This window comes from Pseudochaenichthys georgianus, chromosome 6, assembly GCF_902827115.2.
Source record: "Pseudochaenichthys georgianus chromosome 6, fPseGeo1.2, whole genome shotgun sequence".
NCBI lineage: Eukaryota > Metazoa > Chordata > Actinopteri > Perciformes > Channichthyidae > Pseudochaenichthys > Pseudochaenichthys georgianus.
The window spans coordinates 31,649,489-31,668,343 of record NC_047508.1 but is presented as its reverse complement, the minus strand read 5'-3'; the positions used below and the strand labels follow the sequence as shown (position 1 = coordinate 31,668,343).

At 40.8% G+C, this 18,855-nt stretch overlaps 1 protein-coding gene across 1 annotated transcript; it reads left to right on the top strand.

Moving 5' to 3' along the window:
* The first annotated feature begins 1,222 nt into the window (after positions 1-1,222).
* On the top strand, positions 1,223-15,871 carry LOC117448005 (disintegrin and metalloproteinase domain-containing protein 10-like). Its single transcript, XM_034085056.2, has 16 exons — positions 1,223-1,385; positions 3,730-3,880; positions 6,259-6,377; positions 6,488-6,646; positions 7,175-7,275; positions 7,594-7,743; positions 7,978-8,070; positions 8,157-8,340; positions 9,015-9,178; positions 9,290-9,473; positions 10,084-10,234; positions 10,330-10,513; positions 10,621-10,729; positions 10,813-11,033; positions 11,112-11,238; positions 12,708-15,871. The coding sequence occupies exons 1-16, from the start codon at positions 1,319-1,321 to the stop codon at positions 12,896-12,898; spliced, it is 2,355 nt and encodes a 784-aa protein (XP_033940947.1). The 5' UTR covers positions 1,223-1,318; the 3' UTR covers positions 12,899-15,871.
* The last annotated feature ends 2,984 nt before the right edge of the window (positions 15,872-18,855 follow it).

Sequence of the window (18,855 nt, the reverse complement as noted above, 5' to 3'; positions counted from 1 at the left end):
TCAGGCCTTCTTTGTTTCAAGGTCCCTTTTTTCATCTTTTTTTTGTTTTTGTATTGTCTTGCTAACATGTTGTGGAACAAGCCGAATGAGGTGAGATGAGAAACAGAAATAGATTGCCTACAGATAATTAGAGTTGATGACATAAAACAAATCCAAGGTTCACACAGCAAGCGATGGTTTTTTATTTTCTTTGGTTGCCAAGCAACAAAAACTCACAATTTGTTGGAAGCTTAAAGAATTTTAAGACAGCTCTACGAGATTGTATGCAAGTAATTACTGTAATAAAATAGTACTCTACCAGAGAAATGTAAGAACAAGGCTGCCATTAATGTATTAATCATATGGTTTATAAATGTCAGAAAAATGTGAACATTACAGGTTCTTAGAGCCTGAGATGCTTTCTCAACATTGCTTGTTTGGTCTCATCAATATCAATAACACATACACTGTATTAAAAAAAAGTTAACTAAGTATGAAAAATAACTAAACTTTACAAAAACATATGGAGAATAATTTAATATCACTGTCACTTAACTGAATCCTATATTAAGTGACAGTGGTATGGTTGAAATGAGAGTAGTGAATAATAGAAGTCAGCATTGCTTTGTTTACAGTGAACATCATGAATGAAACCTTATTCCCCCCAAGGCAAATTTGCTTTACACAAAGAGCATAAAGGAATATCAAAAGCACATCAACCATACGTGACAACACATTAAGCAAGGAAAACATAAGCATCATAAAAAGTAATCAGCATATATTATTTGGTGAAGACACTTATGGTGAACAGCCTTTTGTCACAATATGAGCTAAGATAAAATAAAATTGGGAAGAATACAAATACAGGTATTTGTTAAGACTTAATTTTTTAACTTTTGGGTTCAAAAGGCAGACATTTCTTTGTTTTGCATATTGAAAACGTGTATACAATTTTCTTTCATATTAGGAAATGTAATGGGGATGAACAATTTCCTACAGAGGTTTTTCTTCGCACGGGATGGTGCACCTAGGGCAGTAGCTGGAAATTATGATTTAAGGGATATTTCGCTGTTTTCTGCGCCACTAACGGTGGAAGGAGATCTATATACAGTGCACACATTACATTACAGCCAGGCATATTTAATGCTGTGCCTGGGCGTGCTGTGTGTGCAGGCCTGGATCATGGATGCATTTGGGGGAAGGGATGTCAAGCTGCCATGCGTCTGACGTCATGACGCAGGAGCAAGGAGGCGATGAGAGGAAGGTGCAATAAACACACAGGGCGTCTGCGCCTATCTAAGTAGGACAATAAAGTGAAAACGGTATCAATGTTCTAACAATGGATTTGTCAGACATGCTTGTTCTTAAAGTTTTCCTGTTCGTGTATTTACTAAACCACACCCAAGGTGAGTGAGGCGTTTTGAGAGAAAAAGCGTTTCAAGTTGTGTTAAATCCATGAAGCTAAGAGGAGGACTGGTGTTAGCTCACAGAGGACCAGCAGGCCTGCTTGTTATGAACAGGACTGCACCCTTTTTGCCGTATTACTTCAAGCTAATAAATCATATATAGCGTAAAAGCTGACTTGGATTCGTGCTGTCGATTGAAATAAACCGGTATTGATTGGTTATTTCTGTGTGTTGTCACCGTTTTTATTGTCAGCTTTGTGTTGGTTTTGTTGTTATCGTGCGGATAGCGCCGACAGCCATTGTTATGAGAAGATGGAGATGCCGACCGGGTGTACGGACCGTTAGCTTTGTGCTAGCTAACACTTTAGCTGCTATCATCACGATTAATGGGAGGAATAAGACATGTAGCTCCTGTCATTATGTTACCTGCACAATGGCAGGGTTTACCATTTTACATGGCTGACAAGTTTTCGGGATTGCTGGCATCGTTTTTTTTCTTTCCCTGCTGTCAATGCTTATGCTACTGTCGCTATTCTCTATTTTACCTCAACGCTACTGTGTAGATATCTATTTCATATTTGAAAAATGTGTATGATTGTGCACGAATTGCTCCTACGTAAAAGCTCCATTGTGATGTACCTGACGTTATGGCATCCTGCACCTGCTGTATATATCGCTGCTGTGCTTTTAAATCGTTTACCTGCAAAATAATGGGCTACATATGATTATCATCTTCTTATACGATGTTCATTCACTTCATTAGGGTCCATATTTCTATTTGGAAATCAGTATACTTTTTTTATATTAATCTAAATTCCTTGCCAAACTATCAAAAACAGCAGTAACAACTTTTTTACATTTTTAATTTTAGGACTTCCTTTTTATTCAATGCTTATAATACTTTTATTTTCTAGTCCTTGAGAGGTAAATATATTTGAGAATAGGCTTTGCCTTCACTTCTAATTTTCACCTCAATGAAACATTTCATGTTAGCAACTAAATATTTCATACTTCACATGAAAAGAGAAACAGCTGAAGCCTGGGTTACTTACCCCTGTTTTCCTCAATAGTTGAAACACTGAATCCTATAATTTAGGCTCTCTAGAAAGGCATAATTACCTACCAGACAGTACTAATTATACTGTATTTACTGAACATACTTTCTCTATGTTAAGGGGCAAGGATGTGATATTACAGACTCAATATGCTAAAAATAAAACGTGCTTTCAATAGGAATTAAATGGCCTTAACAAAATTACTATCTTTGCTCGAAATTGATTGCTTTTGAGTATGAAGCATGTGGTGAACGTGTGGGAATTTCTTTCCTTGGAGCCTGCCTCCCACTCCACTGGTGGCAAAATAATAATGATGCTGGGGGCTGTTGTTAAGCACTGCTTCAATACAGCATTTAAATTACTGAAATATAAATAGCTCAATTTAAACATGCAGACCATACTGATTTGCTGTCGGTTTACATCATCTGAATCCTGCGTGTAAAACATCGCCTGATCTTCTATTTTTAAGGCGCCTTGAGGATCCTAATATATACCCTGCCTCAGTTACCTAGTCTAAAACCTAGCTGTTATACTGTAATGTTGCCTTTAAGATTCAAATGAAAGTGTGAAATGTTTGAAAGATATTGTTGAATTAACACACACAACTAACATTGGCATCTAATAATAGTCGAAGTAACACTGTAGTATCAAGGCTGTTACAGGCTTATGGAATTGGATGTACGTTTTGTTTTGTTCCTCAACATTTGCTTGTTAACACCTTTTCTCTGACACATGTGTTTTTGTTCATTTTCATACATATACAACACAAAGGACTTGAAAAGATTGGAACAGAAATCCTAGCATTGCTGTCTTGTAAACAGATTAGATTTGATCGGAATTTTCTGACATTTAAAGGTGGGGTAGGTAAGTTTGAGAAACCAGCTCGAGATACACTTTTTGTTATATTCCATGGGATGTTCTTAACATCCCGATAGCAATGAATATCTGAAGTGCTTTGACAACAAATCCATAGAAAAAAGTCATCTGTGGAAGCCGTAGTGCTGTAAAAAGCACGACCAATCATCTGAGCCGGCCCGGCTAAAATAACTAGATGACCTACCTGCCTGTCAGCCTTCCATCTGTGCACACACTTATCTCGTGCCCTCATTGGTCATGTGTGTGTTGGAGGAGGGGCTCTGTGAGGAAGTGGCAGATTTTTTCCGGCTGTGTATTTTCAAATTCTAGCGCATTCGAGCTGGTTTCTCCAAAATGACCTACCCCACCTTTTAATAAGGCCTGTGTTTTCGTTTTTTAATGCTAATATGAGGTCCTCCTTTCTTCCCCAACAGGACACTATAGAAATCCCCTGAACAAGTACATCCGTCACTATGAAGGTCTCACCTACGAAACAGAGCTGGTGCACAGCAATCATCAGAGGGCCAAGAGGGCGTTCTCTCCTGAAGACAAGTTCCTTCATTTAGATTTCCACGCCCATGGAAGGTTGGTCCATTTTCCAGTTATAAATCTAAAGGGAAATTCTGTCTGGATCTCTGTCTGTCTTTATGTCTCCTCTTTATTCACCTGTCTGTACATATGCAAACGTATCCTATTCCTACCTTCTTCATGATTAAAGATGCATGTAAGCTGTAGCAGAGATTTGCAGTGTGATTGACAGTTGTTTACATTTAATCCCGTTTTATTGAATCTCAGACCTGGTCAGGGGCATCACATTTGCTCCATAGTGAGGAAGGGTCAGCCTTGCTTCTGCCTGTCGTTTATATGTGCTCTTTAAAGCTTAATTTATGTATCTCTTTCCAGGGTATTACCTCACATTGGTTTTAAATAATCCAGCTTCTAAATTGTGAAGATTGCCTGTTGTGAATTTATCATTTCTAAGCTTGGTAATGTTGGTTGAACAAAACATCTATTTGCCTAACAATTAATTGAATAATTTATAAGATTAACCAGCAGAATAATAAATGATTAAAATAATTGTAAGTTGCATCCCTGGTGTGGGTTTGTTCTGATTTCCTGTCACATTTCCCTCCCTTTTTATTGTATAATAAAGTCATTACAGAACAAGTTCAGGGTCACACCAAAAGAGAAAAAACAAAGTAAAACAAGGCTGAACAACAAAAACAAAGGGGACGAGATTTTCCACAGTCTGAATACATGCAGGTCAGGTGAAGTAGAAACTGTTAATGTGTTGGTGTGCATGTTAGCCCTGTAATGGCTCTGGTGTTCCTGTTCACTTGCTACCTGGGTTGGGAAACCCTTTAAGGTATAGAATAGGGCTGCACGATATATCGTGTCGTGACGATAATCGCGATATTTAGGACGTGCGATATTAAGTAGGCAAATGAACTCAAACACGTCATGTTACAATTCTTTTGCTGCTTGCTACAAAAGGAAAACTCGCGCGGCTCTCATGTCAGGGGTACTTGAGTGAGTGAGATGCTGGCTCGGCATGCACAGCAAACCACCAATCACAATCAAATCTCCAAAGCAAACGGACCCGGTGATTAAAGGTAAAAACACTGAATAAAGTAGTTTCATGTGATTCTCCAGGGCAGTTCGGCGCTGCTAACCGAGCTAGCTCAGCTTCAGCTTGTTGCTCTGATAACTTAAGATCCAGACGTCCGTGACTAAAATCCTTCATCCGGTTAAATATAGTTACAAAAATACCAATTGTATAGCATTAAAGTTCAAGAAAGGATGGTTTGCGGCAAAAAAAAACTGTCTTTCCTTCAATTCCTGTATTTTTTCATATCGCAATATATATATATATATATATATATATATATCGCAGTGAGGAAAAAATCGCAATGTCAGTTTTTTCCAATATCGTGCAGCCCTAGTATAGAAGATGGTTGATGAACACATGTAGTTTTTATTATGGTCCTTCCTCCAGCCTTTTGCAGAGGTGTTATTGTTTGAGGGAAAGTGTCCACACTTCATGACAAAGTCAAGACCATCTGGCTGGGCTTGGCAGAGGCTGCTTCTCGTCCTGCCTGTAGCACGGCCTGCTGTTCCCAAACCGATGCTGCTTAATAGGGACAACGACGCAAACGCACAGAAGGAAGTGTCAGTTCCTTTGAAAAGCAGAAATGTGCCGGCTTCTTTTTCTTTTGAATTCATGACAAAGCTGGAGACACAACTCCTATTTGATTTGATCCCCCTTCCCTTTACTGGTACAGTGTAAAAACATGTTCTAAGATGTGTATATATAACCTACTTTTTCTTTTGTGATTAAGTCATACCAGAAAACAATGGTGGTGCAATGGATTCATTCAGATCACCAGATGTATTTGTAATTAAGTCAAGTTTGACTCTAAATTGTACACAAACCCTGCTTTCTTGCAGATACTTTGCAGTTCAAAGTCTGACCTACAGAGCTGTAACCTTTACAGTATACTAAGAACCAAAAAGAGCACTGTTAGGTGTTACAGGAGATCCTAGGTTTGCTGTAACACCTTTGTTTCTCTGCCATATGTTTGATCAACAAAAAACCAGCATTGTTTCAAGATGTCCCATTCCCCCTCTCTTACAAGATCAGACTGCAGTTTCCCTTCTGCAACAGAAAGCACCTCAGATGTTTTTCTCTGGCAAACCATGCCCTCCCTTTCACCCTTTTCCCCTTTAATTTGCATTTTCCTTCTCCTCAAAGCCCGGGTGGATATTACTACCTCCCAAAGAGAGGCCACATTTAGATCCACACCCAAATACAAAGGCTCTCACTGTGTGACATGAATGAAACGGGTTTAAAGAAACAAACTTCTTCCAAAATAGATAACGCTGTTGTTCAACGTTGTTACCTCCTTCATTACATAGTTAGCTTTTTTTTCTATTCCCTGAAGTTTAATTTATTTTGATTTCAGGCATTTCAATTTACGGATGAAAAGGGATTCCACCTTGTTTTCTCAAGATTTGAAGGTAGACGTTTCAGGAGATGAGGTTCCATTTGATACCTCTCATATCTACACCGGAGAGATCTACGGTGAGACTGATCTTCTTTTCTTTAATATACGTGTTTTAATATAAGCTACAGCGATGCTTGATCTTGTGTGAATCCTCTCACACCTTCACCTCTGTCATTTGGATTCCCAGGGGAGAAAGGCACCCTGACTCATGGCTCCATTGTGGACGGTAAGTTTGACGGCTTCATTCAGAGCTACCAAGGCACCTACTACGTGGAGCCTGCTGAGCGATACCTGGAGGACAAAGACGTTCCCTTCCACTCCGTCATCTACCATGAAGACGACATACGTGAGTCCCCTGCAGCCACACAAATACTGACAGGATGTAATCATCGTGTATGTGTAATTGCATGCACGCATATGTAAATGTGTGATCAGGAAGTGCAAGGTTAGGGCAGCTGAGAGGATGGAGGCAGACTGGTGTGATCGCCCCCCAGGGAGCAGAGAAACCCGCGGTGCTCATTAGCGGAGTAACACGATCCTTCTCTCAGGCTCATTTTAGCACTCTTACCAATGTTGGTACTTATAGTGAGCACGAGGCATACTTCATTTCACTCGCACCCCCTAATTTCACATCATCTGTGTACATATAGTATGTAGCTGAGGGGTAAATTAAACAGAAATGTGAGAGGAATCGCTAATAAGAGCGACAAAGAAAGTAACGGCTCACTTGGCAAAGCTACGCTCAAGTGGCGTGTAAGCACATCCATTAGCTGCTGATGAATAGCAGCAGAAATAGAGAGACTCGGGGGGGTTAAGTAGCTAACATTGTCTTCTATAATCCTAACTGTGTTGTGTCTGCCTCTCTCTCTCTCAGACTACCCGCACAAGTACGGCCCGGAGGGAGGCTGCGCTGATAGCGCCGTGTTTGAAAAGATGAAGAAGTACCAAGCCTCGGCCGTTCGTGAGCCACCCAAGGTGCACTTCACCGCACACCACAGTAAAGCCCAACAGACTCTATTAAAGGGATATGAATATCTCCGTCAGGGTCAGAGATAACTATGAATACTCTCTTTAAGTCTCTGTGAGCACTGTGGATATATTGACTTGTGAGAATAACTTTTGTACTTTCTATTTAAATATGGAACGTATGCAGAAATCATTATGAACACACTGCAGCTAAAATCACAGCCTAAAAATACCAGATATTATTTATTCATCCCATGTTTCGATGGAATATACACATATATGTTTTATTTAACTGCCCATTTCCTACTCTCCATCTCCTTTCACCAGGAGCTCCACACGGAGGCGGGCTCTAAAGACCCGGTGCTGCTGAGGAAGAAGAGGATGGCTCAGATTGAGAAAAACACCTGCCAGCTGTTCATTCAGACCGACCACCTCTTCTTCAAGTACTACAAGACCCGGGAGGCTGTCATCGCTCAGGTCGATCACTGTCACTCACTTTACACATGCTACTATATCTGATACCATAACTGTGCTCCATAAGAGAAGCCAATGTTGGGAAGGGCTAGTTTTTAAAGATACAATACAAATGTAAAAACATGATGATGTGATTATTTTGCACCAAGCACAGCCATTTTAAAGGGAGCTGTTGGTAAAAAGGAGACATTGCTGTTGTTGTAGGTGATGTTAATTTGTAATGTCTTACTCTTTCAGATCTCCAGTCACGTCAAAGCTATCGATGCTATCTATCAGGGAACAGACTTCATGGGCATTCGCAACATCAGCTTCATGGTGAAAAGGATCAGGGTAAGTCTCAGGCTGATTTTAAGTTTTGATTTCATTTGTAAGCCCCTTTCTCCCTCTGAACTCATCACTATCATCCTATTCTGCAGATCAACACCACCAGTGATGAGAGGGACCGGTCCAACCCGTTCCGCTTCGCTAACATCGGCGTGGAGAAGTTCCTGGAGCTCAACTCGGAGCAGAACCACGACGACTACTGCCTGGCTTATGTCTTCACCGACAGAGACTTTGATGACGGGGTGTTGGGTTTGGCCTGGGTCGGAGCCCCTTCAGGTACTAAAAGACAGTCCTCTATGACCCGGAGCTGCACATAATTGTCTTATTCTTAATAATGCAACATCATTATAATATTCCTTATGCAAGGTTGTGTGCACAATGGCACAAAATACTCACAATCTTGGTTGAATATGGGATTATTCTAAAAAGGAAACAGAGATTTACTCATTTAATGGTGTTTTATCTGAATGGCATATTGCAGCAACACCATGAAAAGTGTCAGTGGTATTTGGGATTGCAAATGCTGATTGATTCCGACTGTTATGAGAACCAAGCAGCTTCAAATACCGACTCCGACAATATGCAGATGTGATGATTCCCAAAGGTTTCATTACGGCCCCGGGCCATTTATCCATTGCACTCTGTAACTCAGATGTTTTCTGTGCTACATTCTTAATTTCAAGTTCTAACGGAGAAATATTGCACTGTTGAAATCTTTAATTTACTTCTGGAGGGTGTGTGTCTTCTGGTGGCACTGAAAAACAATTTAAATGTAATATTTTCTAACAAATCACTGTCATTATGTTGAGAATTAAGGCGTTAAATCATCTGGATTAAAAAATGGTCATGACATTAATCAGATTCTCCCTCTCTAATGAGATAATGTGATTCGTGTTTTGTTGCTCTGGTTTTTAAGAAGTCTTGCTCCAACTTGTGCTTTTCTTTCCCAGGGAGCTCGGGAGGCATCTGTGAAAAAAGCAAGCTGTACTCTGATGGGAAAAAGAAGTCTCTGAACACTGGGATAATCACTGTACAGAACTATGCCTCCCACGTACCTCCAAAAGTCTCCCATATCACTTTTGCACATGAAGTGGGACACAACTTTGGCTCCCCGGTGAGTGACTTGGATGTGCCACTCTTATGCCTGATGGAAATTAATTCATTAGTCTCGCAAACTTTTTTCCCCTTCTGCTTCTTACCCGTTTTTTTTCTCTCGCATTCACAGCATGACTCTGGCTCTGAGTGTACTCCAGGAGAATCCAAGAGCCAAGACAAGAAGGAGAAGGGCAATTATATTATGTATGCAAGAGCCACGTCGGGAGACAAGCTCAACAATAATAAGTTCTCCATCTGCAGCGTGCGCAACATCAGCCAGGTGCTGGAGAAGAAGAGGGGAAACTGTTTTGTCGGTACGTTTGACTGTTTTAGTTCTGATCTTGTTTTCCTGTACTAATGTGTTGGACATTTCGAACCCAGTGCCGCATTTTCTGATTTCGTTCAGGCGACTATCTGGCACCAACATATCGGCTGGTAACAGCTTTGAAAAGCAACCTTGGCGTTAGTCCAGGACTATTTTTACCCACTGTTGTTGGCATGTTGTGGAATTTTTTGCTTTAGGATATTTTTGTGTCACACTTAATCCAACTGTCAAATCAGAAGAATAGAATACGTATAATATTTACTGTATATAGCTTTTGAAAGCTTGGCGGATGTGACTTGAAAAATATTAGCTTGTGGTGAAAGCCTCAACCTTTGACACCTGTTCTGTGTTATGTTGTTGCCTTTCCTCAAACAAACAAAAAAAGGTCTGTTTGAGTTTATTGTTGCATTCAAGGGTCCGTTTCTATTTGAAGAGTTCTATTTGTTGCAGCAACACATTGTCCTCGGAACAATATTTGTTTGGCTTTGTAATGAGACAGTTCTCAAACACTTTTATCCTTCAGTGCAAGAAGTCAAACCACGAGACATGTTCCAGTCTTCGGGGACCAGCCTCAATGTTTGTTTTCCTTCCCCAAACAGAGTCTGGTCAGCCCATCTGTGGTAACGGCCTGGTGGAGCCCGGGGAGGAGTGTGACTGTGGCTACAGCGACCAGTGCAGGGACCAGTGTTGCTATGACGCCAACCAGCCTGACAACAAGAAGTGCAAGCTAAAGCCCAACAAAGTCTGCAGGTAGGATTTCGCTTTTGACCATTTTGAAGTTTCATAAGGAAAATCTGGCATCTCCTTTGTGATCATCGTTCCCCAAACTCTCCTCTTTCCCACAGTCCCAGTCAGGGTCCCTGTTGTACCCGAGAGTGCTCCTACAAGGGTCGTAATGAGAAGTGTCGAGAGGAGTCGGAGTGCGCTCACCAGGGCATGTGTAACGGGGTCGGCTCTCAGTGCCCCACATCTGAGCCCAAGGCCAACTTCACGGCCTGCCACGGAGAGACCCAAGTCTGCCTCAACGGGGTGAGTGGCTGCAGACTTCACCCCTGGGAGAACCGGTTGTTATAGCAACTTTATTTCCATACCAGTCAGCATCTGATCTGGCCTGTCCTCATGCTCCTCCCCCGCAGGGCTGCTCCGGATCCATCTGTGAGAAGTACGGGCTGGAGGCCTGCACCTGCGCCAGCCTCGATGGCAAGGACGAGACGGAGCTCTGTCACGTGTGCTGCATGGAGAAGAGTGAGTCATTTACCCTTTTTTGAATTTAATGTGCTGTCCTTTTCATTTCAATTGAGTTGACTGTCTGTGATTCATCTCCACAGTGAATCCCAACACGTGCAGCAGCACAGGGTCAGAGCGCTTGACTCGGTTCTTTAATAAGAAAGTGACCACGCTGCCAGCCGGCTCCCCCTGCAACGACTTCAAAGGCTACTGCGACGTGTTCATGAAGTGCCGTCTGGTCGATGCAGACGGCCCGCTGGCCCGGCTGAAGAAGGCCATCTTCAACCCAGAGCTCTATGAAAACATTGCCGAGTGGATTGTGGTGCGTATCAACGTCTTTGATTCTGATTGGCCGGTTGGAGGGGTGGTTTTTGTTTGACTGCTTGATTCTCTTCTCCAGGCCCATTGGTGGGCGGTGCTGCTGATGGGCATCGCCCTCATCATGCTCATGGCCGGATTCATCAAGATCTGCAGTGTGCACACTCCGAGCAGTAACCCCAAACTTCCTCCTCCCAAACCTCTTCCAGGTGAGTCCTCAGATTTACAGAGAGTTCGTTAAACCAGAGGAAATTACATTTTTTATTTATAAATGTTTTGTACATGGTGTGTATTTAACATCTGTTTAAAGTCAATTGAGAACAGTTAACCTGTATGCAGCACCTGCAATTCCACGGCACTGATGTTCATTTGCAGTGGGGTGGTTGTACTGAAGGTGTTTTTGATATTGTGTCCATCCCTTGAAAATAAAACGTATTTCTAATTGCATCTGTTAAGTCTTATGCATAGTTAAAAAAGAAACTATGAAAAACAGGCAGTGTAACTGTTGGACACTACATACTGAAGTGACAGTAGCTGTTAATGAGTAAAGGATCAAATGCTTTGACTCACAAATACAAGAAAGGATAACAATGGTCAGAGAGTTTTGGAAACTCTTTCCTGAGAGCAATTGTAGGTTTCGCCACTCAGCGTTTTAACTTGATCTTTTAAATAAGGCCAAAATTAAACTCTCAAGGCTGATTCTGATGATTCTGACATGTAGGATAAAAGGCAGCACTATAATCAGAATAATCGGCCCCTACATGAAAGTGAACGGTCAGTTTGAGCGATTTATTTCACATTTTTCACTCAGTTCTTTCATTTTCTCTGACTGAATGTTTTTCTGAGGTTTTGTATGAAAGGCTTTAAATGACGGACCTCGAGTCTCAGGAGTTTAGAAACATCTTCTTTATTGCCATACTAGTGAATGGCAATAATGTGAGAACAAAATTACCCAACTGTGGCTTTGGGCCGTCAGAGGAAAGACGTAGAAGGTAATTAAAAAGAAAATGGTGTCAAACCGTACAATTTTTAGAGCTTCAGCAAACATTAGAGCTTACTATGCTCCCGTCTCATCATCTCACATGCCTCCAAAATGATTAGCGTACATTCTGACACAGACAGCGAGGCAGTTTCTCTTGACTCATCTCTTACAGTGTGACATGCAGCGAACTCACACGATGGTTGTTACTGCCGTGCAGGCATCAGGAGCAGAGTGTCAGTGGAGCAATTTTAGCTTGGAGTAAACGCACAAAAACTCCTTTTGCAACCAGCCGATTGTGCGGAGAACGGAGATCATACTGGCCTCTCCAGGTCATGCTCTTGCAGATGAATTTCATCTGTTGCCATCAGGGCGTAGATATGCTCGACCTGCTCTTAAGACAAATCGCTTTTGAAAATCATTCATCCCCTCTGCACTGAAACGTTTAAATTCTTGATAGGTTTTTTAACTTGATTCTTTATTTGCTTATTTATTTTGATGCTATGAACTATTTATCGTGTTAATTGGAATGATCCACATCCATGCCCCCGGGGGTATCTGTGTGCTTTCTTCCCGCCTGTGCACATGACATAATCTGCTCATAACCAATTGCCCCTTGCAGGATTAATAAAGCTGTTGGTTGAATGATTGATAAAGTCTGTCTTCTAACATTACATCACTGCCTTTCCCCCCCGACAGGCACTCTGAAGCGGCGGCGAGCGCAGCAGCAGGCTAACGCCCAGGTGCAGAACCAGTCCCAGCACCCGCACGGCCACCAGCATGGGGGGGGCCAGCGGCAGCCCCCCCGGCAGCCCCAGCGCCAGGCACAGCCACAGAGGAACCACCGCCAGCCCAGAGAGAACTATCAGATGGGCCAGATGAGACGCTGAGACCCCGCCCCCCTCCCTCCCCCCCCCCCCCCAATGCCTTGGCTCCTCCTTGTGCCTACAGTGGGAAAACAAAAGCGTCACTCCATCCAAAGAAAAAGCCTGACATGGTTGTTAGTCGTCGTCATCATATCCTCCATTTACAGACAAAAACAGACACACGTGAAAAAGAGAACACAACTATCTAGCAACTCGATTGGTTCTTTGAGGAGTGGACTCGACCATCAGCCATTTCCAACGCAGTGCGATCAAGCATCCTTTTCCACCTTTTTTGTTCCTTCTGTTTAAGGAGTGCCAAGGAGTTAAGGAATCATGTGTAGCTTTAGTACATTCTGTGATGTGTTTTTTGTTTTCTTGCAACGTCTTCTTGAGTGACACGCCCGTGGCTGCTGGTGAACTGTTCCGTGATTATTTTCTCTTTTTTTTCCGCCATTCTAGCCAGGAATGAGAGACACTCGGTGGGGATCACTTTTGTGATTTACACATGTCAAACGGCAAAAGACACAGGCTCCGGTCTCCTTCTGCATGTGACTGTACATATTTAGTGTATCATAAGTGAAAACAAACTATTTCTTCTACTGTAAATGTGTAATTCTTCACTTTTCTTTTATTCTTCGGTTAGTGCTCTCAGGACTCTTAACACGTAAATGAAGGAATGATGGTTGTGAAGAGTTCCTTGGACGTTGCTGTTGAGGATTTGGCGCCATCAAGTTCTCTTTGCAGTCGTCCAATCAGGTGGATCTCTTTCACTTTCGTTAGATTGATAGATTTCCAATTTGGGTCACCATATCCCACTTTTCAGGCCTTCTTTGTTCAAGGTCCCTTTTTTCATCTTTTTTTTTGTTTTTGTATTGTCTTGCTAACATGTTGTGGAACAAGCCGAATGAGGTGAAGAGTCAACAGAAAGGGAGGATCACCTTTTATTGTCTTTACCGAATTGTTTTTGATGAATAATGAAATAACCACTAACTGAAGCTGAGGACGATTCTACCTGCTCAGATATGAAGACGAGGGAGAGGCTGCTGTGGCTTGGTTTAGGAGTGAGAGTGTATCATGTTACAGAGTTAGTTTACATGAGTGTGGAAATAAATTGAAAAACGACTCCGGTGTGGATGTTCAAAAAAAATGTGAGATCAAATCATTCTATTATTCTTCAGATAGCCAATCTAAGAATTTGTCAATGTGGGCATGCAGACACATTTATTAAATGTGACTTTTAATTGGTCTGTAATACTTGTATGTCACGCAACACTATTTCCTTTGACAGCTATTAATGTGAGTCTTAAAACCAGTGGAAGGCGCCGTGTAACGCAGCAGTTTTGTCGCACTACTCTCACACATCTCCTCAGTGTGGTCACTAGTTTCACAAGAGGCAAGCTGCTGCTTTTTATTTCTTATTTAAACTCACCTGCAGTTTACTCCCGCTCAGATTTCATTGCGGACTGAATCCCCTTAAGAGCTCATGAGTGCCGGCCCCCATTAACATCAGTGTGCTATAAAACTTTAAACAGCTGGTCTTTTGTGCACAGGTTTTGTAAAAACACCGTTTTCAGGAGCCAGTGAAAATGGAAAGCAAGAAGGAGAGGTGATGGGTTGTTGTTGGACTTTCTGACCGCAGGTGTTTCCTTCCAACCTTAGTGCGGCACAGCATGAGGGGCAAATGACAACATGATTAAACCAAGCAAAAAATATTCGATATTTTGTGCAAAATGTCATGTTTTACTTGCCGATAAAACATTTCTCCCACCAAATAGGATGTGGCGAGTGGGTGAACGGTTAGCTATAGACATCTTTTGCATAATATGTGTGGCAAAGGACAGTTATTGCTCTGACTTTATTTTACCCTAGCAGTATCATTTTTAATTGCATGCAATACTAATCACAACTAATATCTTACAACACTGTCCTGATGGTTGTAACATTCACACATGTGCTCTGGAGGGGACATATTAATAACGTGTCTCGCGGTTAGACACGGCAGATGAACTAGGCAGGTCTGCGGTCGCTGTAACGTCTCATGTCTGTACAAAGTGGAGCTCTTTTTAAATTTCATCTACATGTAAACTTGTACAGTACTTCGAAAATGTGCATTTCATTTGAAAATGGATAAATTACATTTTGATACATCAGTTTAATTTTTTGTATTCTAATTCCAGAGTAAGTTGTTCAAAGATGTTCATATGTGACAAACTTTCCTCTCTAAGTTATTTATGTTCTTATATGTGCTAATTGAACTGGAGTTTGCTTTTCTCCACCATCATCAGTGGTAAAAACAATTCAGGGTGATGGAGTAAATGTTACATTCTCATTTCTGTCTGTGTTCTCCTGTGGCATGGTTTGGGTAGAAGAGCAGAAGAATAATGCCTGTAAATTTACTTTCTTTTTAATTTCGTAGTCTTGGTAAAGTTTTTAGATAAACGTGCACTGAAAATGTCCAAATTGAGTTGAAATGTTGTAGGTAATGTAGGCCGAAAGAACACGATTAAAAAGTAATACTACTGTCTGATTTTAATGTTCACTGTGTTTTATACAGTATCGGAAATTTTTGTTCACTTTGAACATTTTTACTAAAAAAGAATTTCAAATTGTATTGTGCAAAGAGATGTAAGTTTTGGAGTACTTGAAATGCATTAATTAAAAGACTCGTTCAAAAATAAAATAGACCCCTGTTTACTGTCCGTAATGTGTGCTCTGTTTTTTTATTTTAATTTGTAGTATATGCTGGGGATTAATTCAGAGGAGTTTAAAATGGCACAGATTTGACAAATGGAAATCTTTTTTGTTTTTTTCGTTTATAGTTAAAAATGTCATCTGAATCTCGTGGTGATTTCAGTGGAGTTGTTTCAGATTGTGCTTGTGATCTAAAACGCAAAGTCTGCAACCTTTACTATTGTACATTCAACTTGTTTTTGTAACATAATGTATGAATGATTCCAGCTGACAATGTTTTCTCAAAATAAATAGAAAAATGCATCAAATGTTTATAAAACCAAGGGTCAGATTTATAACATCCTCCTGCTTTGTTCATGACGTTTTCTGTGTGACCAACAAGGATTTCGATTACACGTTTCTTTTGTATCCTTAGATTGACCATACAAAGGGATATATCATGAGTTATATTGAATTTCAATTACATATTGACCTGCAACTTGTTATTAAAGGCAAGGCAAGTTTATTTATATAGCCCCTTTCAACACAAGTTAATTCAAAGTGCTTTACCAAAATGAAAGACATTAAGAAAATGGCATTTAAAAACAGTCATTAAAAAGAAAAGATAATAAATTAACATTAAAAGAAAGAAATCATGAATAAGTGCATTTTAAGATTTGAATATATCAATTAAAAGCAGGCCAAAGGCGGGATGGATCATCCTCATATTGGATGTTGTCATTATACTTCTTGCATTACAAAGAAGAAGCTATTTGAGGATTAAAACAACCATTCTTCCCTTTTATATTTCAAATTAAGAGTCAATTTAGTATCTGAAGAATAATGTTTGCCTTTTAATCTAGCCCTCTCATTACGGTTGCACTTTTGAATAATACAGATGAATAGGTTACATTTGTATAGCGCCTTTCAAGGGACCAAAGGCTTTTCCGGGAGTGATGACGTTCACTGCATTGGAAAGTGTGTCCGATCCTGGGAGCACGCATTTGCAGTGGAAAGTGACCAGCCATTGATTTTCAATGCGGATCCTCAGCTGTGTCACCCACAACAAGTTGAGGTTCAATATTTACTAGATCATGCAGGCGGTGAGTTGTATTGCAATATCTATAAACTCAGATACAAAACATGTCTCTGAAGTGTTTGGCTCGAAATACCAAACAGATCATTGTAGCATTACCCATAATCCCCTCTGTTTCAGCCCTGTTTCAAAAGTGCTGATTCTCTGTCTGTTACTTTAGATGAAAATAAGGAGCCCCTCCCCACGCCCCTCTGAGAGATATCTGATTAAAAAGAACACAATGGTGCTCTAGGAGGAGATTCAGGTGATAAGGTGGGGGGGGGGGGGGGGGCACATGTTTATGTATAAAAGACATAGAAAATGGATTTTGCATAATAGGTGACCTTTAAACTGATGCACCGTTCCATGTTCTCTTACCTCTCCAAGATGATGTCCCTGTGTGCCTTTAAACAATGACCCTGCAGAGAGGACAATGTGGCTGCTCTGTGTTTCTGCTGTCGGAGTTTCAGCTCGGTGCGAGGAGCTGACGCCACACACAGAGGAGCGAGCAGCACCTTTTGTCTCTCCTTGCAGTGACAAAGCATCATTGTAAAAACGGGCACCCAGGAGCGTCACCCGCACTGAACTGAGTGACACTCGCTTCAACACTCAGCTGACCCTGAACACACCATCATACAATATAACTACCAGTTCAGTGTTCAGCCTCACATAATGCTCACTAGATTCTCAAAGCACAGACATTTAACAAATTATAATTCAACCATGTGTCCATTGATGCTTTTACCTTTAGTAACAATTGAGAAATTGTTTTATTCATACTTGTTCATTTCCAGATGTTTTGTAATGGATTCAAAAGAGGAATAATTGCAAGTATAAAGTTGTTATTAAATGTGTAGTTATGTACAGTTATTATACACTCAGTTGTATTCTCACACTGAATCTGTATGTGTACTATCTTCAGTTCAAACAACATACAGGCAACAGAGTGAAGGCAAGTTCACAGAACAACACATTATAAATCGTACTTGGGGTAATTTAAGGTCACAGTAGCTAGAAACGGAATTCCTTGGGCTGAACTTATTTGGTGTGTCCATATGATTTCACAAAGACAAGAAAATGCTATTTAACAGACCCAGTTCTCAGCATACTTTGTGGGATTTTCTCACAGTACTCTTTACAGCGGCAGAATCAGCATCCCACATCATCCTTGCTAAGGTGTGAGAGGAGAGACAGGATCACATGCACATGGACATGCACATGGAGTGATCGAGCTGTCAGTCTATACAAACTGAGCTGTCAGTCTATACAAACTGATTTTCCTCTGTGCTCCATGTATACAATCGTGCAATGGATACATGACATGGACAATAATGAGATTTCTACTTTGCCCCTCAGCTCGCTAATTCCTTAAATTAATTTGATCAAGTACTGGCTAAATCCAATTTTGAGCCCCTTCTAGTCTACTTGTGTATTTCGATCTTGTGCCGCTATCAATCTCAACTCCATTTAAGAGATGTATTTTATTGTTTAGCTCCATTTTATATAATACTTTTTATTATTATAATTGTATACAAAGAACACATGACAAGCCTCTAAAATATAAATATTGAAATAAACAGCTGTAGAACTTAAAGATACGTGGACAGTGCATCTGCAATAATAATCCACTATGTTAATAAAACAACACATGGACTGCTAAGTAAATACTTCCACTTGTGATACTTTAAGTACATTTTTCTGCGAATACTTCTGTTCCTCGACTTAATTCATGTTTCACTGTGCGTTACTTCACTTGGCTTTCACTGTGCACTATAATAATTGTGATACTTAGTAGTTGTTTCAAATTCTTTGATTTAAAGGGGTCCTACCATGCTAATCTTCTGTTTCGTATTTGTATTTTGTGGCTTTACAGTAAGATGTGTAGTGTACATGCTTTAATGTTCAAAAAGCTATTTTATTTTTCTCTCTTTTCACCCTCTGTCTGAAATCAGAGCCCAGTCTTCTCTGATTGGTTAGCTGGCCTATCACATACAATGTGTTGGAGCATAAGAACACAAAGGAGTCCAATAGAGGCATTTCAGGCGCGGTGGGGGGGGGGGGGGAGAGAAACTTCCTCTGGGGCAAACACAGGGATTTTAGCCTTTGCAGACCATTTACATGCAGAACAAACTATATAACATACTCCAGGAAAGGGAAAACCCCCAAAAGCATAATAGGACCTTTTTAAAGGACCTCACTTTCTCTGTTTTAAGGTGGGAAGACATCTTAGTCATGC

What these genes read in the sequence shown, in the direction of transcription:
- LOC117448005 (XM_034085056.2), top strand. Translation starts at nt 1,319, where the DNA reads ATGGATTTGTCAGACATGCTTGTTCTTAAAGTTTTCCTGTTCGTGTAT. An exon ending in TTTACTAAACCACACCCAAG is followed by an intron (nt 1,386 to 3,729) that starts GTGAGTGAGGCG and finishes CTTCCCCAACAG; the next exon opens with GACACTATAGAAATCCCCTG. An exon ending in CGTGTGCTGCATGGAGAAGA is followed by an intron (nt 10,730 to 10,812) that starts GTGAGTCATTTA and finishes TCATCTCCACAG; the next exon opens with TGAATCCCAACACGTGCAGC.